Raw genomic sequence first — 25,835 nt, forward strand, 5'->3', positions numbered from 1 at the left:
TTTTCTTCTTTTAATTAAGTTCATTTTTTTACATAAGTAATTTATTCTTAAGAATCAAAACTCCAGAGGAGCACCTGGGTGGCTCTGTTGGTTAAGCATCCGACTCTTGGTTTCAGCTCAGGTCATGATCTCAGGGTGGTGGGATTGAGCCCCACATCGGGCTCTGTGCTCAGTGTGGAGTTTGCTTCAGATTCTCTCTCCTTCTCCTTCCCACATTCTCTCTCTCTCTCTCTCTCAAATAAATAAGTAAAATGTTTAAAAAAATAAAAATAAATAAATATTCAAAAGACATCAAAGGGCATGGAGAGAAAGTATCCCTTCTATCTTCTCTGCAAGTAACCGAGTGCTGTTGGTGCTGTTATTGTACTGACGTCCTATTCCTGCTGTAAGAAACAACCACAATTTAGTGGCTTCAAACAACAGAAAGTGTATCTTCCAATTCAGGAATTCAGAAGTCTAAAATAGGTCTCACCGTATTAAAATTAAGGTGTGGACAGAGCTATGTCCCTCTGGAGGCTTTAGGGGAGAATCTGTTTTGGCTAGAATGCCTGCCTATTTGATAGTAGATTCACAAATATTGCTTTTTTCTTTTTTGATTTACATTGTCTTAGTACACATTTGCCCATTCTTTTACTTTCAACCTTTCTAAATAATCTTATTTTAAATATGCCTCTTAAATAGAACACAGAGTTGGGCTTTCTTTGTTTTAAAACTTATAGTAGTTTTTTTGGTAATGGGCAACTTTAGCCAACTTAAATTAATTGACATGAGCAGTTACGTTTGGCATTATTTTGTATCATTTTACAATATGTATATAATAAACTAGGAAACAAAAACATTAAAATAATGTAATTTCAGGGGAATAAACAAACCATTAGCCAACTTATTTAGGAAAATTAATTACAGTAAAAAAAAGATAAATGATGGGACGCCTGGGTGGCTCAGTGCTTGAGCATCTACCTTTGGCTTAGGGCGTGATCCCAGGGTCCTGCATTGGGCTCCCCGCAAGGAGCCTGCTTCTCCCTCTGCCTGTGTCTCTGCCTCTCTCTCTCTTTGTCTTTCGTGAATAAATAAATGAAATCTTTTTTAAAAAAGGCTAAATGATAAGAACAAAGTAGTCACTGATATTTAGAAATTGAGCTGATTTTTTTTCACTCAAAGCAAATGTATTTTTTAAGATTTTATTCATTCATTTGACAGAGAGAGAAAGAGTGCACAAGCAGGGGGAGTGGCAGGCAGACAGAGAGAGAGAAGCAGGCCCCTATGGAGCAGGGAGCAGGACCTCAGGATCATGATCTGAGCTGAAGGCAGATGCTTAACTGACTGAGCCACCCAGATGCCCCTTGAAGCAAATGAATTTTAAACTCTTTGTAAAATGAGTTTTCTCTTTGGAGAAAAATATAATTTACTTCAAAATAAATTATATATAAAATTAGGGAAATCTATTATTATAGAAGAAATAATGTTACATTAGAAATTAAAATTAAAGTTTATTAATTTTAAAAGAATAGTAATAAATCCATTACAAGTTATCATAAATAACATTAAAAATCTCTTTAATGTCTGGCTTAATGAAAGATAATTGGACTCTCACACCCACTTCTGCAGTCTATTATAGCATAATGTTTTGGTTGAAATATGTGAAGAAAATCCAGTTCACAAAGATATGAGATAGAAAATGGAAAGCTATTTTAAGAGCCTTTTCAGATAATTGTAGATAGTTTTCTTTGGTACCAAACCAACAGTGGTAGTTTCTTGAAGGTTAGTTCCATTGTAGACCATGAAACAATATCATTGAACTTGTACTCTGTTAAAATAAAAATACATTAAAATACATTGGTCTTTCAGTCTGAATGGATCTTTTACTCATGCATGATTTTGTAATATCATGCATCAGATATTTGGAAAATAGTGACTCCCTGGATTATGCAGGACTTCTGGATGTTGGTACAATTCACTGGACAATTTTTAAAATATCAAAATTTTAAAATACCACCACCATTCTTATCAGAAAAGTCTCAGTATTGGAAGCCAATGGTGGCATACACAAATTTTCCAAAAGTCTAAATTTTTACTGAAAAATCTGGAGTTTATCAATGGCAGTATATACTGTCAGTTATTTTCCTTGAAGGCCTGTTACTTTATGGAAAATGTTTGCCATAGACCTAAGCCTGAAAACACTTAGTTTGTCTTCTCAGTTGTCCTTTTATGTAAAAAATGGTGTTCCGTGGTATGAGGTAGGGAGAGGTATGGGGAGCAGTGTATTCCATTTGCAACTTCATCACAGAAGTGCTTTTCTTTAAGACAGCCATCATGTATTTCCTTATTTTTTAAAGTTAAATTCAAGTTAGTTAACATAATAGTGTAGGATTGGTTTCAGGAGTAGAATTTAGTGATTCATCACCTATGTGTAACTGCAGTGCTCATCATAACAAGTGCCCTTCTTAATGCCCATCACCCATCTAGCTCATCTCCTTACCCAACCCCCCTCCTCATCAGCAACCCTCTGTTTTTTCTCTATAGTTAAGAGTCTCTTATGGTTTGCCTCACTCTCTGTTTTTATCTTATTTTATTTTTCCTTCTTTCTTAAATTTCACATGAGTCAAACTGTATAATATTTTACTTTCTCTGACTTACTTTGCTTAGTATAATTCACACTAGTTCCATCCACATTGTTGTAAATGGCAAGATTACATTCTTTTTGATAGCTGAGTAGAAACATTTTATGTGTTCTTCCCATTTTATCAAAGAATATGAAAAAAGATGTATACTTGAGGGTCAGTAGTTAATAACTTTAACTTTACTGCTTCATCAGGGACATTCTTAAGTGAAACTGGCATTTTAATTAATTTATTCATTTTACTGCAAGTGCACGGCAATGGAGAATGCAAAAACAAAAACTAACTACTAGTGCAGTTTGATGTAAGTGCCTGCCTAGGTTCATGCTAAGGCACCATACTTTTATTTACCATTTCTTTTCGCCATCAATGCACACATCAACATGATTATTCCAGGATAAACGATGGGATTCAGAAAGACTATTTAATATTTTTCATATTTCACTTGAATTATTGCTAATCATTCACATACAAGATCTTCTTTCAGTAGTCGGTACTGATACTACTAGATAAATACAAGCAAAACAGTATGTCCAACAATGTCTGTAGATTTGAGCATTTGTAAGGAAAAAGTACAACTCTGCAGATGAATTATTAACTGAGTCTTCATGTTTGCAACTACATCTTTAATTCAACAAGTTATTTTATTATTGGAAAGTGCTACAATTTTGTTTACTGATTTTTCAACCAGGGGAAGCTATTGCAAACAGGACCTTTAGCTCTTAGACTTCAGGGTATATATTCAGCAATGTCAACTTACTAGTTTCTAGGCTTTTGTGTGCTGATAACCTACTCTATATGATGCTTTGCTGACTTTATCATTTGTAGTTTGAAAAGCTGTAACAAATAATTTTTTTTTTTTACTTTAAAGAGCTCATCACATCCATGTGCAAAATGTATATGTATTTATTTTTCTTTAAACTCTGAACAATTGGTCTTAAGATGCCTGAACTTAACTGGCACCATAATACTGTTTTAAAAATATTCAACTCACAGTCAAGAAGTATACATTGCTATTTCTTTCTACTTCCTTTGTATCCTATACCTGCTGACAACTATTTTGGGCACAATTCCATGCATCTTGTGCTTTGGGGTTTGAGCTTTTTCCCAATTTACTGAAAAAAGAATTTGTGTTTTTGTTACTTGCTTTTTGTGTTGTTTTGGGATGATTTCCAGGAGAAGGGGACATGCCAATACCATATGAACACCTTTGCTGGAAATCACCACAAAAATATTTTATTGTATTATAAATAGGATATATCACACAAATTCCTGAAGATACAGCTTCATTCTATATCATAAATGTAATACCCATATAACCATCATGGGTCAAAAATGGAACAAATCCAGAACCCTAGAGGTCTACATCATGCCCCCTCTCAACCCCCCTTTTCCCCAGCTTTATTGAGATATAATTGACATAAGACATTGTGTACATTTAAGTACAGTGTGATGATTTATATATGTATACATTGTGGGATTATTATCACAATAGGGTTAGTCAGTACATCCTAACCTCCCTGCTTTCTGATTTCTAACAGATGGATTAGTTTTGCCAGCTTTTGATTTTTGTGTAAGTGAAATTATACAGTCTATACTATTTTGTATCTGTCTTCTTTTGTTCAACGTTATGTGTGTGGAGTTCACTCTTTGATGGACATAATAACAATTTATTATCCATTCTACTATTGATAAATATTTGGGGGTCATCAGGGATGATGCTTCTGTGAATACACTTGTATGTTACATTTTTATGCACAGATGTACACATTTTTATGTATATACCAAGGAGTAAAATTACTGGGTCATAAGTATATATAGTTTCAACTTAGCACTATCAAGAAGTTCTCCAAAGGAGTTTGAATTTAAATTTTACCTTGGTAACTAGAAAGGTGGGAACTATTATATATAGTATTGGCTTTTGCTTAGTCTTTTTTGGGAACTCCTTATTCAAGAATCATGCCCAGTTTTCTTGGGAGTTTTCTGTCTTTTTCTTAGAAATCTGGAGAAATTCTTTAAGTATTCTGGATATGACCATTTTGTAGATTATATGTATTGCAATTAATTTTATACCCTCTGTGCTTTGCCTTTTCATTCTGCTAGTGATATCTTTTGATTATACAAAGTTCATAATTTTAATGTTGTCCAGTTTATAAACCTTTTCTTTTATGGCTTATGCTTTTTGTATCCAGTTAGAAATCTTTTTCTATTCAAAAGTCACAAAGATACCCTCCTATCTTTACCTTCCTTTTTTTTTTTTTTAATTTTTCACATTTAGATCTACAATCCACCTAGAATTTATTCTTGTATATGGTGTGAGGCTGAAGTCAAGATTTTTTCCATATGATATACAATTAACCCAGAGCCATGTATTAAAAAGACCAAAGACCTACTTTCTTCATAACATTGCAGTGTCACATCTGTTATAAATCAAGTGGCTAAATATGTGGAGTGAGAGAGAAAGGGAGAGGGAAAGGCAGAAAGAGAGCAAGAGAGAGAGAATCTTTATGTTCTTATATTTATTTCATTGCAGAAATAAATATAAGAATATTTTGCAAGACCATAAGGAAAGATAAGTGTTCACATTGAAAAGGCCTACTACTTTCCAAATTGAGAAGGCTTAGATGAAAAATGATATTTTAAATTACCACAAATGACAAGGAGTTCATTAAAAACATCACAGAATAGGGATCCCTGGGTGGCGCAGCGGTTTGGCGCCTGCATTTGGCCCAGGGCACGATCCCGGAGAGCCGGGATCGAATCCCACATCAGGCTCCCGGTGCATGGAGCCTGCTTCTCCCTCTGCCTGTGTCTCTGCCTCTCTCTCTCTCTCTGTGACTATCATAAATAAATAAAAATAAAAAATAAAAAAGTAAAAAAATCACAGAATAGAGAAGATGGTCAAACACAGAGGAATGAGCATTTGACTAGTATCAGCTTCTCCCCAGCAATGATGGATACTAGAAAACAATAGAAGGCCTTCCAAGTTTTTTTTTTTTTTTAATTTATTTATTTATGATAGTTACAGAGAGAGAGAGAGAGAGAGAGGCAGAGACACAGGCAGAGGGAGAAGCAGGCCCCATGCACCGGGAGCCTGATGTGGGATTCGATCCCGGGTCTCCAGGATCACGCCGTGGGCCAAAGGCAGGCGCTAAACCGCTGCGCCACCCAGGGATCCCGGCCTTCCAAGTTTTAATGAAAAATGAATTTCAACCCAAATCATATATTTAGCTAAATAATCAATCAAGCATGAAGTCCCTGTAAGGACTCAAATGGTGTGTTTTGTGTTTTGTGTATGTGAACTTTTTAAAATAAGTTACTAGAAAATGTACCTCAGTACATAAATATTACAAAAAAGAAACAAGTATGTGAGATAGGAAAAAAAAAAGAAAAAAGAAAAGGAAGGAAAGAAGGAAGAATATAGAATTAGGGGGGGTTTGCACAATATTCCAGAAGTACTGGGAATATTCTATTTGCTATATTGGGTGGTAAGTACATGGGGATTCAACTTATTACTCAAGAAAACATACATAGGCCATTAACCATAAAAGATTCTATTCATCTTTCCTCCTTTCCTTCCCAGAGGCAACCACTATCCTAATAAAATGCTATATATTGTGTGCATGTGTACACATAAATAGTACAAAATATTGCATTGAGTTTTTTTTTTCAAATTTAGACAAATGGTAGTATACTCTAGGTATCATCTGGAGCCTACTTGTTAGTTTGGTGTATAGTTGTCAAGATCTATCCAGGATCTTTCCATGCCCATTTTAAAGACAAGAACATTAAAACCCAGGAAGTCAAAAGTCTAGAGAGACCTACAGTACAGAGAGGTTCACGCACTGGTGAGAAGTACATCAATAATTTGAACTGTGACACTACACTGTATACTTTCTGTCTTAGATCTAATTAATTCATTTTACATGCCATCAAATAAATAGACTTCTGTTTATTTTTCCTTTTTTTTTGATATTACAATGGTGTCATGAATGTCTTCTACCAGAGTCCTCAGACACTTTTATCACTTACATGAGTATCTGCATTTTTAATTGCATTAGATCCTGCCAAACTGCTTTCCCAAGAAGTTTGAACCAGTTTCTTCACATTATTATCAATTTTTCTTATTTTCAGATTTTAGTAACTATCAATTACTGATGGTTGGGAAATGGTATTTCCTTTTTAATTTGCATTTTTCTGATTTTAAGTGATGCTAACATTTTGGCTATTTGGGTCTCCTTTTCTATGAGTTGACTGTTGAAATTCTTTGTCCACTTTTCTGTTGGACTCCGACTTTTTCTTTATTGATTGGTGCAAGGTATTATATATATTTGAGAAAAATAATTCATACATGTTCTAAATATTTTTTCTCAGTCAATGGTTTGTCTTTTAACTTTGGTGTCTTTTTGTGTTACAAAAATGTTTTTAAATCATTAAATCCCATGTGGTCCAATGTGTCAGTCTTTCCTTTATGGACTGTGGTTTTTTGGTTTTGTTTGTTTGTTTGTTTGTTTGTTTTATACATGATTATTTTTCAGGGGAAGCATAGTATTTATCTTACAAACTTTTTTTGCTTACTGTTATTATTATTTTTCACTTTCAGATAACTACCAAGTGGTCTTCCAGACTGCCTATACAGTCTCTTGTCAAAGTGAAGGCGTGTGTGACAGCACAGATGCTAGAAAAAAAACTCAGACTAAAGTGGATATTACATGGATTCTTCTACTGCGCTACTATATTCATCTGCAAAGGATTAATAATATGAGCAAACTTCTAGGTAGATTTTTGATATGTTAAGAACACATTCTTTTCCATTTCTTGTTTAAGTCAAGCTTCTTATTTAGAATTGTAAAATGCTTTTGACATCTTTTGGAATGAATTCTTATGAGAATGTGGAAATTTCAGGGGTTCTTGAGATACACAGATCTTTGGGTAGAATAGTATTGCAACATAACTGACTTCCTTTGGCATTCTATATATTTTATTTCATGTATTTAAAAATATTATTGTATAGATTTATCCAGAGGCTTCCCAAGACAGCCACTCCATTGAGTTGTTTTGTTTTGTTTAGTTTTTTGTTGTATTATTAATGTTGTCTGAAGAACATTCAGAAAAACTGGTATAGTCTGCCTCACATCAGTCCTTCTTGTATTTGTGCCAATGTATGTTGTGTTTTATCTGTGCACATAAAATTGGTGATTTCATGTTATTCATTACTGCAAATAGTCGGAAAAGACAGTTTGACCCATGTCAGGGCCCAGTGGAGAAACCAGCCAGAGCGACTAAGCACAGCTACGAGGTGTTAGCAGTGGGATAGACAAGCCTCAGAAAGGTGTCAGGTGTAAAAGATACATTATGAAAAAGGCAAGAATAAAAGAAGTTCAATGGCAAAGGATGTGGACATGAGCCAGTACAGCACACTCTGGCAGTGCCTGCCCCACAGCAACTCAGCTCACCTTTGAATTCACCTGCTGGCACTTGACATGTCACACACCCACATTTTACTCCTTTTCTGCTCTGGGCTCTTCCTGAAACTACTGAGACTTACTCAGCCCACTGTCAGGACAGCCCAAAGTGCCAGGGATTCCACACATACTAATGAGGTAGGGAACCGTAGAAAACATTCCACCTTCCCGGTCCCAGATGATTCTACAGGTGATTTTCCAGAAGGTCCTCAGCAGGACTGAGCCTTTCTTGTCCAAAGCTGCAGCCCACCCATTAACTCACTTTCATTGGCTCTTTTCTCCATCACACTTTGTTCCTTCTCTCACTTACGCTCCTAAAGATCACTTTTCAAATAAATTACCTGCATCTAAATTCTTGCTTTAAGATCTTTGTTGGGATGAGTCCCAGATAAGATGACTACATAGAATATTTTGCATTGTCAAGACTTAAAGCTTAAAGCAATATTCTCATATCCTTCTGAAATTTTCTTTCATTCCTGGGGCAAGAAGCAATTCCATGAGTGTATAAGCTTAAAAAATGGAGGAATTACACTGACAGACACTAGCTGAAGTGGTGTGAATTACAGCGATAGCAGTTAATGAGCAAATATCAACAATACTGAGACTGTTCTGTTACCTAACATGATTCTAAATTAAGGTATTTTTCTTCCCTAAGCATCTCCAAAGCCAGGATCTGGAATTTCTTTGCCAGATGACACACTTCTCACATCCCTTTTCAACTCTGGGCTGATTTTACGCCAAAAAGAAATGCATTTTTTCCTTAAAAGATTTTTACAGCTGTATTCTTCCTCCTGTATTGATGAATTTCCAAAAGAACTATGTCAAGGATTGGAAAACTCTGGTTTTTCAGAAAAAATCTTATATGACTCAGTCAAGGTACTGTTTCCAAACATTATATATTTTTATAAAACTTCTTAGAACCAGTATATTTCTGAAGGAAGCATATTTGAGAAAACTCAAGTGGACATAGTATATTATAAATTTCCAATATGTATTTATGAAATGAAAAAATCAAGTCATTTCCATTGAATTCTTTCCAAACAAACAAACAAACAAACAAAAAATCAGTCCTTTATTTTCAATTATCTTGATTTTGGAATCCATCATATAGTGCTTTCATTGTTATGATTATAGACTTGTCCATACCAGACTTGGCCATATTTCATATCCTAGAGAAGTGACCTGAAAATGTGACTTCTTCCAAATTGAGAAATTTTGGTTATCTTATCCTGCTAGATTGTTGGGTAGATAATAATATTTTTTAAAAAATCATTCTTTTGAGCAAAAGAGTGAGGTAACTTAATAAATTGTGATTTTAAAAAGCAGTGGAAGATCTATTTAAGATATTTAAGATATTTAAGAATTCATTTAAATGTGATTCTTAGGGTTATGGAGTTGTTCTCAGGGCAGTGTATTAGAACCCACATGGGAGGATTTTTGAATTAGTTCCCAGATACTAGGGATGAGCACACCCAATATTCAACATCCCTCTTTCTTGCCCACATTATAAGTCATTTGAGAAATAAAGAGTTTAAGAGTTTGGGATTAAAAAATTACCCACCCTTATGAGTCATAATGTTGACCTTGCAGGATATTATTTATATTTACTGGTAAATGGTCTTCCTGAAAGCAAACAGCAAATGGACAGATTTTACCAATCTGGTTGTGTTTGTTTTTTTGTTTGTTTGTTTGGTTTGGTCATTACAGGCCCCCTTAAAATCTGTATGGATACAGACCCCTTTAAAATCTGTCTCATGAAGAAGTAGAGGATAGTCACTCCCTACAAAGAGAACACTCACTCCCTACAAACCATTCTCTTTCTTTTCCAAGAAGAAACAGCATAGCTATACATATCCAACATTTTTCCCCCCAAATTCACCAATCAAGTAGCTCTCCAGGGGAAGGGAGTGAAAGGAAGCAGAAAGGCCAGTAATGTACTATGAATGTCTGGCACTCTGTAGGGTAGTAAGCAGCAGGAATGGGGTAAAATCATTTCCATCTAACACCAGATCCCGATTCACCCCTCCAGAAATTCTGACTACTTTTGGGGATAACTGACATGTGTTGCAGATGCCTCAGAAATTCTGGCCTAGGAGGCAGAGAATGAGAAGGTGGAGAATTATAGTTTTAGTGAATGTATTCTTGTGATTATTTTGTATGAGTCTGGAAACTAATAGGTGTGATTTCTTAAATACTGTTCTGACAAGAACTCTACTTGAGTATTTTAGGATTAAGGGCAGCCTAGCATTACCCATTTCCTAAGCATGATGTTCCAAATGTAGAACCTTGAATGCATTGTAAATATATGTGACATTTCTAATGGCAGCAGCGTTATCAAAGATTGTTGTACTCTGTTTGCTCTTTAAAAAAAAAAAAAAAAAAAAGGGATCCCTGGGTGGCGCAGCGGTTTGGCGCCTGCCTTTGGCCCAGGGCGCGATCCTGGAGACGCAGGATCGAATCCCACGTCAGGCTCCCGGTGCATGGAGCCTGCTTCTCCCTCTGCCTGTGTCTCTGCCTCTCTCTCTCTCTCTCTCTGTGACTATCATAAATAAATAAAATCTTTAAAAAAAAAAAAAAAAAAAAAAAAAAAAAAAAAAAAATTAGTGTAACACTCTCCCAGAATAATCAGCTCTAGAGATCACTGTCACTTGTCTGACAGGTGCAAGCCACCTCATCATGTGTTCGTTTCACTGGGGTAGACAGCTAATGAGCATAGAGCCTTTTGGATTTTTTTTTTAAATAAACTGCAAGCTTGGCTGATTTTTATAATAACGTTTTTGAGCTTTTAATCACTCAGGAGGCTATTTCAATCAAATTCTTTCTATAATTTGATACTTAATCCTGCTTTTCCTCCACAAAGAAGTAGATGTCTTTCCAGAGCGGTCATTGCTAGGTGCCAGGCTCATCAGTGTGTGCGTCTGCATATTGTTAGGTCTATTGAAGCTCTGTCATGGAAAAACAAAGGTGCCAAACAAATTACATTAAAAATTCCAAGAAAAAAAGATATGATTAAAATTATGCACAATGCTGGGTTATTCATGTTTAGACTGTGTTGTAAGGTCAAATAATTGACTAGTATAAAGTGATTTGTTGTTTATAGGACTGTGGCAAACAAGACTTCTCCTGGTAGGACTGTTATTTCATTTATTTCAAAGAATAAATCAAACATATCGAAAATATTCAGTGTATAGTCCATCAATTAGCATATATACTTAATTTCATTAGTGATTGGAGTTTATGTTTTTTTAAAGATAATGGAAATTAATGTCTATTTTGATACTGACTTGTTACAATTTAGCATTCTTAGACCGTCATGTTAGTAAATGCTGTATACATTGAAATAGTAAATCTTTTCCTTATTTTTTTCTTCTTAGTTATTAAACATGAGTTCTTTGCTAAAATAGTTGTCAGAACCTCTGAAAGGCACTCAGATATGAAAAAATATGAGAAATTATTTTTTGAATTGATTATTTACCTGATTTTTTTTTTTTTTATTTACCTGATTTTTTGGTGAACTGCCTGACAGAATTAATCTTTGTTGAGCAATTTAAATGATTATTTAAACCTAATGATCTTGTTCATTGTTTATTTTGCTCATGCTTTTTATATCATAGTGCTAATAAATGAGGATTCTGGCTTATATACTTTTATAATGATAGTCTCTAGATATTTTTGGAAAGTTTTCTTCTTTAATATTACCTTTCAGTCATGACATATTTTTTCTTTAATCAGTAGACAACTTGAAAGGTCAGTGTCTTTATTTCTCTTTTTATTTTATTTTGAAGACTCTCATTGACAGTGTTATATTATATCTTGAATAAGCTCAGAAATAGTGGAAGGTACAAAGCCTTACAGAAATGCCAGGCATTTTTTACTGGCTACTTCAATGTTCCCCTTCATCAAACCTTAAGATAACCTTAGATGTCAAAAGTTCCATGGAAGAATTGCTTCCCAGATACCATGCTATAATCTTGGGAATTACAACAAGTTAATTTTGAAAATAGTTTGCACTCCATTAAAGAAGGTTCTTTTCAGATTTGAGGTATTATTATCACTATTATTATCTCTCTGGCTAGACTGTTATTTTTTGGGCAGCAACCATGCTTTGCTTTCTCAGCTACTTTTAAAAAACTAAATAATTTATGAAATTTCCAGTTGCATTCTACACTTTATGTTCCCTGAAAATTTCTGATTCAGGGACCTGGTTGCATCAAAGCTAGGCCCAGATTCACCAAGATTGAATTTACAAATCAGCCATGTTCATGTAAAGAGGGAATGAGAGCAATTGATTTTAATATTTTCAGCAAAAACTGTGTCTTATTTTGCATAGACACTGACAAAAATGCTGGTGGAAAGTAGATATTATTTAAAATCATATCTTCAGTTCATTTACCATAGAATAAACAAGAAAAAAAGTAGATGTTTCCAGTGACCTGAGGTGGTCTTAAGATTGAAAGGATACCATTGACATTTTCCTCTCTAGATCTTTACTTTGGGAGAGTCACCAAACTGGATGACATTTGTTGAGTCCCATAGTTGTCGTTTGTTTTTTGGTTTTTTGTTTTTGTTTTGCTTTTTAAAAAAATCTGTTTATTTATTTGAGAGAGAGAGAGAGAATCTCAAGCAGACTCTGCACATAGTGCAGAGCTTATTGTGGAGCTTGATCTCACAACCCTGAGATCAGAACCTGAACTGAAACCCAGAGGTGGACACTTAACTAACTGCACCACCCAGGCACCCTGAGTCCCATGGGTTTGGAAGCATATTTTTTGTAGGAGAATCTTCTCTGATAACTGGGGACAGTTTTATAAGCTACACCCATGAAACAAAGACAGTTCCCAGAGTATTATAATGTAGCCAATACTGAATGGATATTGAGTGAATGTTTTAGATATTGAATGGATTTATTTATTACCAGCAATTAAATTGTTTTTTATTTTTCCCTAGTTATGTCATGGCAGTTCTCTACACTCCGATTTATCATTAAAGCTCTCTACCAGCCCATCTTCTGCAGATGTGCCATCAGATATGAAGATACAAGATTTAAACAAAGAACTTTGCTTTCAGTGGTACATTCCCCCTCTAGAAAGACCTCCAAAGGATACAGAACCTCTGGTATGTAATATAATCACAAAGCTAAATCCTATATTTAAATATAAAGTTTAACTTGACCATTATAACTTGAAAATAGAGAATACCCCCCCTTGTCATATAGGTGAGAATATACAGCAATTTAGAGCCTATATTGTCTAGTAGAATAAATCTGAAAATAACTAAGAAATCAGGAAAAGTCTAACTTGAGTTGATCATTTTTCCTTTTTCCTAATCTTTAAGGGAAACTTTCTAATGTGTCACCATAATATATGATCTTTAACTTTTGTTTTGCAGCCATTCTTTTTCACATTAAGGAAGTTTTTTTCTATTGTCCACTTGCTAAGAAATTTTATCAGAATCTTTTGCTGTGTCTTTAAGATGATTTTAGAGTTTTTAAATATACTAATTGATCTCAGTTTAAATGTTAAATCAATCTTGTATTCTTTTTTTTTTTTTTAATTTTTATTTATTTATGATAGTCACAGAGAGAGAGAGAGAGAGAGGGGGGCAGAGACATAGGCAGAGGGAGAAGCAGGCTCCACGCACCAGGAACCCGATGTGGGATTCGATCCTGGATCTCCAGGATCGCGCCCTGGGCCAAAGGCAGGTGCCAAACCGCTGCGCCACCCAGGGATCCCCAATCTTGTATTCTTGAGATAAAGTCCAATTGGTCATGTATTAATTTTACTAGATTCAGTTTACTAATGTTTTGTATTGGGTTTTTGCCACTGTTTAAGAGTAATATTGGGTTACAAATTTTCATATTCATACTATCTTTGCCAGATATATTTTGTATCAAGATTTTGTTAAACTTATAAATTCATGATAAATATAATCATGTTTTTCTATTCTCTGGTACTCTGGTGACATTTCTGTAAGTTTGGAGTAAACTTTTCTCCTCAGATATTTGATAGGAACTCATCAGTAAAGCAATCTGACCTGTTTAATTTGTGAGAAAATAGAAAACTAGTAATATAATTCTCAATAGGTAGGGGCAGTTGTTAAGCACTAGTATTCATTTACTAGATACCAGACTTGGTATTAATTCTGATTGGGTCAATATCTGTTCTAATGGTTAGTGTCCATGTCAAACCAAGTATTAAATATTTTGACTATCACCCCTATTTATAGAACATTGGAGTTTTCTGTTTCTCCTTGAGTCAGGTTTGTTTAAATTGCTTTATCTAGGAATTTTTTCATTTTATTTAAAAATTTTATCATACTTTTAATCTCTCCAGTGTATTTATATTGAAGTGTCACTTTTTATTTCTTACATTGGTGGTTTATGTATTTTTTTCTTGGTCATTGTCACCAGAGCTTTCTCATTAATTAATCTTATTTCACTGATCTATATATCTTTCTTCTATTTTGTTTTTGTTTTGTTTTGTATTCTTTTTCTAACTGCTGACTTCTTGAGATAGATGTTTGGCTTAATATTCAGTCCTTTCTTCCCTAATGTATGCATTTTAAGACTATGAGTTTTTCTAAACATTACTTTGGTTTCATCCCACAAGTCTTTATTATAGTATTATCAGTATTGTTCAGTTAAAATAGTTTTAAAATTTTAGTTATGATATATTCTTTGACTCATGGGCCATTTCAACATGTGTTTTTTACATTCCAAATTACACAGAACTTGTATATATTCTTATATATATTCTATATATTATATTAGAAAGTTATCTTTTATTTTTTATTCTTAGATTATGTTGTTCTGTGATAATAAAAAAATGCTCTACATGATTGATATTGTTCAAACCTGCTTTTTTTCTCCAGGGAAAGATTTATTATATAAATATTCCATTGCTCTTAAAAAGAATGTGCAGTCCTCGGTCACCGGGGCAGTGTTCATATATATATATGAATATATATATTATATATTCATATATATATATAATATATATCCAATAGGTCAGTTGGTTAGTCTTGTTCAAACCCCTTTTCTTGTTTACCTTTAATTTTTAAAAATCAGTTATTAAAAGAAGTATATTTAAATCTCTTGTAGTGATTCTCATTGTTTAGTCTTTCCTTTACTTCTGTCAAATTTTGTTTTACATAATTTAGTTTTACATAATTTGCAACTGTGTTCTGACTGTGCAGTCAGTTTAACTCTGTATCTTCTTGGTGAACTGAGCATTTTTATCATTTTGATATGACTCGTGGCCTTTTTGTAATAATGTTTTACCCTCATAAAGTCTGCCTTGTTTGATATTACTATATTACTATAGGAAAATGACTTTCTTGTGGTTATTTTCACACTATATCTTTTTCCAACCTTTTGCTTTCAACCCTTTTGTGTTCTTGCATTTTAATTGTTTTTACCAAAGACATGCACTTGAATATTTTCAAATATAGTCTGACATTATATGTTGACTGGGGAATTTAATACATTTACATTTAATGTAAATGCTAATAGATTTGGTTTTAAATCTGTCATGTTATTTTGTGTTTTTACTTGTCTCAGCTCTTCCGTTTTTCTCTTTTCCCTTCTTTTGGATTATTTTTATCATCTGTTTTTCATCTATGAGTTTTGAAATTATACACTTTTTTCAGTGCTTTTAGTGGTTACCTTCAGGACAACCTACATACTTATCAAAGCCTAAAGTTAATGAATATCTTTTTACCTTTAATGACTTCTATGATATTACTGTACATTTTCTTTATTAACTCAAAATAATAGTTTTAATTGCTTTATACAAGAGTTATTTCATTTAGAATTTTCTCTGTTTTTACTGTAGTTTTTGTTTTGTTGTTTTTTTACCCCATCTTGCATTTTTGACATTTTATCCAGGATCACTTATTTCTGTTGAAGTATATACTTTGGGATTTCCTTTGGTGAGGATCTTCTAGAGGCAAACACTCAATTTCTGTTTGTCTGACAAGTGTCATTATTTTACATTTATTTGTGAAATAAATTTTTATGGAGTAAATAATTTAAGATTGGAAGTTATTTTATTTCATTGAAAATATCATCTCATTTCCATTGTTGCTGTTGGGAGACTAACTTTTATTGCTTTAAAGTATTGAATTCTTTCACTAGCAGCTTTTGAAATTTTCTCTTTGACTTTGTAAAATTTTACTGGGAATGGCTTTGTTTTTATTTATTTTGCTTATATTAGTGTAGCAGTTAAGAACACAGACTCTAGAGCCAAATTACATGGGTTGGAATCCCAGCTCTGTCACTTAATAATTTTGTGTTCTTCAGTAGATTAGTTAACTTTCTTGTATCATAGTTACCCTCCTCTGTAATTAGAGATATTTTGGGTAGGGGCTTCTAGGTGGCTTACTTGGTTAAGCATCTGCCTTTGGCTCAAGTCATGATCCCAAAGTCAGCCTCACATTGTTGTCAGCAGGCTCTCTGCTCAGTAGGGAGTCTGCTTCTCTCTCTCTCTCCCTCTGCCTCTCTCCCCAACTCATGTTTTCTCTCTCACACAAATAAATGAATAAAATCTTAAGAAAAAAAGAGAGAAAGAGAGACAATTGGGTAAATGTCTAGCCTCAATAAATAATAGTTGGCATTTATTATTATCTGAAATTATTTTAAAATTATTATACTGTTTTAAAGTTTAATAACTTCAAATATACATGTAATACACCTGTTAAACATTATTTAAAGTCTTCTTTTAAAGTTTAGCAACAAAAATAAAAAAATAAAGTTTAGCAACAGTATCTTCTTATAGATACTTTAGCTGCCAACATTGTATAGAAAAGAGAGTAAACTGTGCCTTACCAGCAAAATTTAAATGCATAGCATATACGGAAAAAAACCTTAGTTTGCTTCTAAGTGCCCTTCATAAATTCATATCACATATATCACTCCTTGTTTTAATGATTGTTATTATCTTTTTCTAACTCTGTATCTTTATCCGTATCTATATCCATATGCATGGAAAGACCTTTGCACTAGCGCTAATTGGGGAGCAGGAGGAAACGGAGGCAAGTATTTAGAAGCAGTTTAATATCAATCCCCAAACAATTGGGAGAAAGAACAGTGATTCGCATTCTAGGAGAATCTCTATGAGAGGTCAAGCTTTAAAAAATGGAACAGTTGGTCACCACAGCCATTTGCAGAGGGACCTCCCACCATAGCATTCCTTTGATTGCTGCTCTCTCTAAGAAGAGCCTCAGGCTTTTCCCCATAAAACAATTGCCATATAGTTTTGCCCTATTCAGCATTTTCTTTGCTTTTAGCCTTCTGCATTGGTCTACTCTTGAATTTTCCAGCTCTTGAGTGCTGTCCCCTCTAGCCGCGCCTCTGGTAGCTTCTGTTGCTCCTTGACCCATGTGACCCTGTCAGATTGTGAAGCCTCCTGGGCTTACCTCTCTTTGCTCTCAAGCACACTTCTCCCATTGGTCTCTTCATTCAGCCTCTTTAGGCTGGTAACCTGCTGCTAACTCTTGGTCAATTATATCTCTTTTTACTCATACAAAAAGAGGAACTTTAACATATCACTCCCCAGGAATATTTAAAGCTATTTCTTACATTTTGAAAGTACTCTCCTTCCCACACTTTCCACATCAAACTTTTGCCAGATATTCTATATACATTTAAAAATAATAAATCTGCATAGTCTCTTTTGGGGAATTTAGTAATGTAGTTTTCAATTTGTGGATCCAAAAATACTGATGGACCATGGAATCAATATTGTGTGGGTCTTGAGTAGTATTTTTTTTTTAAAGAAATTAAAACAAGAAAAAAAATGTTTACTGAAGTTTTTGTTTCACGATGTTGTCAAAAAGAAAATTTCTCAGATTAATTGATTTTCAGTGTATGTCAGAATTTATTTACTTGCTGGCAAGAGAAACAACCAAGTGATAAAAGAGTATATCCATGCAGGGAGGGTATGGGTACAGAAGGATTACATACTTGGGAAATAGAATGTTTACCTAAGCAGCTAATTTTAAATAATAAGGAAGAAAAGTATGAAGTTCATTTTGCAAGCTCATACAAGTATCATATCCATATCAGTCTGAGACAGTGATCTGAGAAGTTAATGCTATGACTATATCTGTGGCTGATAGAGTAATAGGGTTTTATGCATCAAAGATTGTGTCTGACAGTTAACATGGAAGCATGAACTGGTGTCAGAGATTAAAAAGAGAGCACCACCAGCTAACAAATTATGATTTAAACAGATTGCTAGAGTGGTTTTCTTATGCCACAAGCAAAGACACAAGAACACACGGTTTTCCCGTTTCTTATTTCCCCTCTTTGGTAATAAATCTGTATGTATTGGGTCATGATAAAAGATGTAGTTGCTGACATAAATTTTAGTCAAAAAAATGGGAAATGGTGACTTGGATGGACTAGATATCCTCAGAGCTGAGATTCTATCTTTTCAGAAGATAACACTGAAATTTGTTTGATGATTTAAGTATTGGTGTATTTGAACATTTATCTGCTCATTATCTTAGGTGTTTAGTGTTGAGTTTTGTATTGAATAACTGGCTACAGCTCATAAAACTACAAGATAATAGCAATAGTGAATGTAAAACTTAGTATATTCTAGATACTTTGCTTATATTAACTTCACAACAACTCTGTGAAGTGGGTACTATCATCAGCCCCAATTTACAGAAGAGGAAATTAAGACACAGGACAGAGGAAAGCTAGCTGACAAGGAATCAGGATTAGAGAAATCTGATTCCAAGTCTGCACTCCTAAGCATGGTGCTTTGTTGAGTCCTCAGACAATGGTCCTGGCTGCAGGCACATCTAGCCTCTGGGCGGGATGATGATGAAAATTAATATCTGACCTAAGATGTTGGAGTTTCCAGGGACTTAGAGGGTTAACAATGCAAGTTAATATCCCTTGATTCACCTACTAAGTCCTCTTCAGTTAATCTAGTATCTGAAGCAGAAATGCTGATAGGAGCTAAGGATGCTGGTGGCAGCAAAGCAGAAATCCTGGAACTAGGGATTTTGACATAAAATTTTTAGAATTTTCAAGGGCTAAATATTTCCATGCCACAATACTTTTGAGGGTTAAGTTTATAATATGGGAAAGTTTAACTTTAAGTATGGGGGTAGAAATTGTATTATCCTATTTAACAAGATAATCTTTAGAAGAATATAGTAGAACCACATATAAGCTCTTCACTGGAATTTTGTTATAAACTAAACATCTTTTGAAAAATTCCAGTATCTTCTAGAGACAGAAACTACAGAGGTTTCAAGGAGCAATCATTTTAATGAACCTCCTGGACACAAGCTTTAAAATTAGTTGTGAAGAATGGCTCAGAGATGCATAACTACAGCTCAGCTTAAAAAGGTGTAACTACAGCCAGAGGTTTGATGGCCCAGATTTGTCTTAAGAATATATCTTAGGACCTTCAGCTTTATTGTAACTCATCTTCTTGTTATTTTTAGCATCCAGAGTTCCCAGTATGTTGGGATTACAAGCCAGCCCAGGTTTTAAAATGAGACTTGAATTATGTTTATTACTTGATGAGACTCAAAGGGATGCAATTGGGAGCTAGCAGGGAGGAGGGGCAATAAAGAAGCAGTAATGGGGCCTTTCTTTTGGTCTATGAGACCTCATTTGGAGGGAATCAGACTGTTGCTAGGCTATTGCGTTAAGTGCAGCTAGACAGTCCAAGATACGGTATTTAGAGGCCACAGAAGATTTAGACAGTCAAGCATGATCAAGTGCAAGGTGTCTGATCAAGCAAAGCACTGAAAATTAGGACTCCAAGTGTCAAGTGAAAACACAGAGTTGGATAGAACCAGAAAGGTTCTTGTAGATAGGTCTATTCAATGCAGAAATCCAGCCAGTCTGGGAACAAGAAATATGGAGCTAATGCTGCTGGAGATTTTTATGACCCTGGTTAGAGCTAGACTGTATTTCATAAGCAGGCTGTGCATTCAAGACAAGTTCAGTCCTATGTACTGAAGGAAGAATTGGGATTCCTAGGAAAACTATCAAGTCATAGTAAATTCAGAAGCTCAGTGTTGTCAGTGCAGATGTCAGGAGTGCTGAAACTCAGAGATCATACAGATGTGCAGGGCTTCCCTCTGAGGGGCTCTGGATTCTAGGTCTTGTTGGCCAAGTGACTAATGAGAGCCTGGTGCTGCAGATGAGGCCCAAAATTACACCCTGCTTCTGGAGCTGGGGAAGACCAAAACTGCATAGAGGAGACAGGGACTGGCATCTGAGAATCAAAGACCAGAAGCACTGGCAGCTCCTGGAAACTCATTAGAAATGCAGAATCTTAGGTCTTACTCTAGATCCACTGAATCAGTATATGCATTTTATTAATATCTCCCAAATAATATATACACATTTAACTTTGAGAAGCACTGGGCTAGGCCAGGGCTACCAAAACACCCCACTCCAAGAAGCTACTGCATTGAGGCTTACACAGCTCCCACTGGAAAACTTCTCTGACTTCTCTTAGTACCACCCAAATAAAATTTCAGAAATGAAGAGAAACTAAGAGACTGTCTATTTGATGCCCTCATTTTACACATGAGGGAGCCAAGCCCCATGTAGGTAAAGTGACTTGACCAATGCCACAACTTATTAATGACAAAAATGGACATGGGGACCATAGTCTTCTAGTTCTTCATATGGATTTCTTTATAACATGCATATAACTTAGCTGCTTACTAACTAATTAATAAAACATTGATTGAGTACATACTATATGGCAGGCACTTTGTTAGGTGACTAAGATACCAAGGTGGGGAAGTAATGAATCAACTCCATCTAGTAGAGGAGGGGCTCTTTTTTCACCCATTGCAGGGCTGTAAGGGATTCTGCATTCAAGCCAATTTTAAATACAGTATTCCTCAATGTTTGTCAAGATCACATCACTTCTTTGCCATTGAAAAACAAGTCTTTGCAGAAGTGACTAAGGAGCATTGGAAATGTCGTCATTGGTGTATTGTGTCCTGCAGAATTCAATCCTGAGTATGTAAAGTGTTACAGGGTGACACTTATCCCTGAGGAGTGAGGACAATTTGGGAATAGAACTAAGCACATGGATTCAATGAGGACAGCCTGGGAAGTCATACAGGAAACTAGCTTGGGTTTAGTAGTGGGTCTTAAAGACTATGGAGAATTCTCCATAGAGGTACCAAGCAAGGGAGGGTGAGGAGCCAGGAGTGGGCATGACGGTCGCAACCACAGTAGTGATGCTCTAAGCACTTCACATTGACCCATTGAATCCTCACACGATCCAAGGGATGGGCATTACCACACTTCCATTTACAAATGAGGAATTAAAGGCACAACACTTTCATAATTTGCCCAGATCACACAGTGGTGGGAGCAAATTCAGGCATTCTGGCCCCAAAGCCCAGGCTCACAACAAATATGCAAGTGAGCTTAGTGTTCTGTTGTTCAACCACTGCCCTATTTTATCCAAGTCCATTTTGATTTCAGACTGTTAAACTTTGAATTCAGTTGTGATATACTCAGATAGAAAAGGCTTTAAAGTTGCATTTCAAAGCCATTGACAAGTGTCAGCCTGAGGAGGGAGTAAGTCATTTTCATTATCAGGGGTTAAATTTAAGTATGTTGTCTATTTAAATTTTTCCACTAATGTGCTTTGGGGAACTTCATTAGCTCTTAAAAGATGGAATGAAAATTTCAGAAATATAAAGATATTAATTAACATGAAGCAGGTGCTGCAAGCACTACTAAAAAAGTCCAAGATGTCACTTCTGTCACAGGGATTTCATATGCTAGTTTGGGAGTCAAGGCTAACAAATACAAAACAACAGCAACACCATAAGACAGACTAATCTCTCTGGGACTCATTACATTTTCATTTCAGAAATGTTTCATCAAATTTACCATAGTTTGAAAAACCAAATTTAAAAGACTTTTAACGAATAAAAAGTATATTTCTTTGTCTAGCTGTCCACATCTCTGAATTCCACCATTAGATACAACTACTTTTAACTCTCAGCTGTCTCTGTTTGTTTAGGTTCCCCCCCCCCCCCCGCCATATATCTACATTACATGCTCACATGATAATTCCTTGAGTGATCAAACTCACATACTACTGTGGAAGATGAAGGCTAATATCAACCTCTTTTCCCCCTCACATACATTCTCTCTTCCACACATTCTCTTAAATGAATTCTATCACAATTCTTAAACCAATAGCCAATGTTTACAACTATGTAAAATCACTCACAGCTGAACCAGATAAGGTACTATTTCCTTCCTTTCCATCTTCTAAAGAAAAAAAAAAAACCTGCTTTTTTTTTTGTTGTTGTTGTTGTTGTTTTGTTGTTGTTGTTTAACTTAGTGTTCTCTGTATTCTAAAATCTCTCATTCTTCCTAAACTTTCAGAGAACATACAGTTCTTCTCTGTATGGTCACACTCATCAACTTGTCTCTCATTATTTTATTGTCTTTGTTTTCAGAGATATTCTCCAAACTGGATTGATTGCTCTCCTGGCTCAGATACCAACATAAGAGCCCATTTGCCTTCCTTCTGAGAATTCCTTCATCTCTTTCTGAGATGGGTTCCCTGGGTCCCATGTTTCTCTCTGTCTTGACTTGCTCTCTTGTGTGGAATGAATACATCTTCCAGCTTCCCCAAAAACGGTGTGTTGGAGGTTCTGATTATTCAAAGGATATACCATATAATATATTCCACAAAGTATATTCATGGAAGATTTTGGTAAAGGATAAGGTGTGGCAGGATAAAGTAAGCAAAGACAACCATTAGAAAGATCCAAGATGCCCAGGAGCAGTTGCCAGGGTCCTTGCTCAGTTGCACAGGACACACTTCATCTACAGATCATAAGCACCAAAATATGGTAAGATATCTTGGTCTCAAGAGGGCTGATGTCTCATCTGAGGAAAAGTCTTTCATAACTCTGTTCATGTGGTCAAAACCATGCATAGGATCAGATTTAGTGATAGAAAAGAAGAGAACAATAGAATGCAGATGCAAATCATCAATATGTATATTTTCTACCAAAATGCTGACAGGATGGCACAGGCTGCCTCCTGGTGCTTCAGAATCAAGGACAGGACTGCAGTAGTACATTTCATTCAGGTTTGGCCAAGGGCCAATACCATGACTACAGTCCCCTGAGGTGTGAACAGGTTGCAACAGATTGACCGAGATTGACCCTATGCTTACACAGAATAGAAAAGACCTTGAGTGTCCGACAGAAAGTCATCATTTTAATGCTGACTTCATTATTCTTTAGGCATAATTCTAAGTTGAAAATTATTTTCCCTAAAAACATGGGAGACATTGCTCCACTGTCTCTGGCAATCCTGCACTGCTGTTAAGTCTGCTCCTATTCTGATTCCTAGTTCTTTCTTTTGATTTTTTTTTTCCTCTGGAAGCTCTGGGGATCTTTCTTTTGTCCCCCTTATTCTGAAATTCCATGATGAGCCTTGGTGTACCACTTTCATCCATTGTGCCCCTTTCAATCTGGAAAGTATAGCCTTTAGTTCAAGAAGAATATTTTTCTTTGATAATTTCCTCCCTCTGATTATCTCTATACCTTCTAGAATTATTATTCAAATATTGAATTTATCAATTTTTTCCTCCTCTTTTTTCCCCCTGTTACCTGTGTTTTAAAGTTTAGGTTTAGGGATCCCTGGGTGGCGCAGCGGTTTGGCGCCTGCCTTTGGCCCAGGGCGCGATCCTGGAGACCCGGGATCGAATCCCACATCAGGCTCCCGGTGCATGGAGCCTGCTTCTCCCTCTGCCTATGTCTCTGCCTCTCTCTCTCTCTGTGACTATCATAAATAAATAAAAAAAAAAAAATTAAAAAAAAAAAAAAAATAAAATAAAAAAAAAAAAATAAAGTTTAGGTTTACTTCTGGGGAGATATATATTCAACCTTATATTTCATATCTTTGGTTGATTACTCAGTTGTTGTGATCATATATATATTTTTTTTAGTTTTTAAGAGCTTTTTCTTGTTCTCTGTTCATTTTAACAGCACTGTGTTCTGGATTCACAGAGGAAATATTGTCTTTATTCTCTTTGAAGTTCTCAATTATGGTTTCATTGAAGTTTTTTTCTGCTCTCCATCTTATACCTGATTCTTCAAGTTCCTTTTTTTTATTAGTTTTGGTCTCTACCTTTCATTTCATGTCTAGTGACCCTTGGCTATTCATTCATATTTGAAGGTGCTAAAAAGTGTATCAGGTCAGACTTATTGATTTATAGACCTCATTGTAAGGTAACTGCAGGAGCCAGCAGTTTCATTGTAGGATGCTGAAATGTCAGTGCCCATAGGTCTTTTCTCTTTGTTTGGTCAGTTTCCTTAAAGAGGATGCTTTTCAATTTCTGTCTGGTTTCCTACATCACGGGCAGGGCCCGCAGTGGGGTAGGGGATGTCTCTTGTTGAGAACACAGGCTTTGACTTAATTCCAATGTTTTCTTTTCTTTTCTTTTTTTTTTTTTTTAAGATTTATTTATTTATTTTACGAAGTGTGTGCTAGTGGTGGGAGAGTCTTAAGCAGACTCTGTGCTGAGCATACAGCCTGATGTGGAGCTTTATCCTACAACCCTGAGATGATGATCTGAGCTGAACCAAGAGTTGCATGCTTAACCAATTGAACCACCCAGGTGCCCCTCTAGTGTCTTCAGTTCAGCATCTCATTCCTGTACCTAACTCCCCTGAGGATAAGTCTCTGATTTAGCCTCGGCAGAGAGGAAAATGGAAGACATTTGGCCAGAGAGGAGTTAAGTGAAATGGGGAAATCTGGTTGCATGGGCTTGTCGAAGGGATAGGAGAGAGATTAAGATACCTGACGTCTCCAGTTCCTAAGCCTTTCCAGGGCTCTCCGTCATGCTCATTGTTGGCAACCCCTCCCAAGGCAGTCAGGACACAGCCTTTCCTTTTTTCTGAATCACCCAGTGCTCTTCTGAGTACATTCTGTCGTTCAACATGTTGCTAACACCTCCTGTCTCCTTTACCTTGTCTCTTCTTGTCTGTCTTTGTAGATTTATGCCTTTTTAAATGCATACTTTACTCTTATTTTAGTTTGACTATCAAGGAAGCAGAGATAAATGCATGTGCTTAATTAGTCAATTTTGACTGGCAGCTCTGGGCCTGAGTTTTTTTATATCTGAAGTGAGGGCCTTAGACAAGATCCTCTCTAAGGTTCTGTGAATCTCAAATTCTGTGAAGATGGCCATAAATAGGTACTAGAATATATGGAATTGCCTTTAAAGATTGTCAAAATGCAAACAACAGGGAAATTACCAGAGCATGAGTCATTAGTAGAAGTTCTACATTAGAAGTGGGGACCAAAATGCTGTGTGTAGGTTGAATAATGGAAAGAGGAAAGGAGAAGTGTAAATGATGCACAGAGCAGCTATGACCACTGGTGGGGAAAGTGCATATTGAGAAGTAATAAGAAACAAGGTTGGATAGTCACCAGGTACATATTTCCAATATATAGAGGGCCTTCGAAGACTGAGATTTAAACTTAATTGCAATAACAAATGATACCCTTCAAAAATAATATTATTATCAAATGGCATTTATTTTACATCATAAACTTCATACAATTCTCGTTCATAGTATTCTTCTTGAAAGTGAATTGAGGGGGCACCTGGCTGGCTCAGTCTATAGAGCATGAGACTCTTTGGTCTCAGGGTTGTAAGTTGAAGCACCACATTGGGCATAGAGCCTACTGAAAAAAAGTTGTTTAAAGTGAATTGAA

The 25,835-nt window shown here is 35.5% G+C and overlaps 1 protein-coding gene across 9 annotated transcripts in view; it reads left to right on the forward strand.

Annotated features, from left to right (window-relative positions):
• Positions 1-25,835, forward strand: part of CFAP54 (cilia and flagella associated protein 54) — a 291,473-nt gene that overhangs the window by 225,726 nt on the left and 39,912 nt on the right. For 8 of the 9 annotated variants that reach the window (XM_077845910.1, XM_077845903.1, XM_077845904.1 and 5 more), the window contains 3 exons: positions 7,222-7,395; positions 8,739-8,959; positions 13,031-13,198. In XM_077845910.1, the coding sequence (XP_077702036.1) occupies positions 7,222-7,395; positions 8,739-8,959; positions 13,031-13,198 (563 nt within the window). Of the gene's footprint in view, positions 1-7,221; positions 7,396-8,738; positions 8,960-13,030; positions 13,199-22,555; positions 22,740-25,835 lie in introns of all 9 variants that reach the window. The other variant, XR_013350783.1, reaches the window with a different exon arrangement.

The sequence above is a fragment of the Canis aureus genome, chromosome 13, assembly GCF_053574225.1.
Source record: "Canis aureus isolate CA01 chromosome 13, VMU_Caureus_v.1.0, whole genome shotgun sequence".
NCBI lineage: Eukaryota > Metazoa > Chordata > Mammalia > Carnivora > Canidae > Canis > Canis aureus.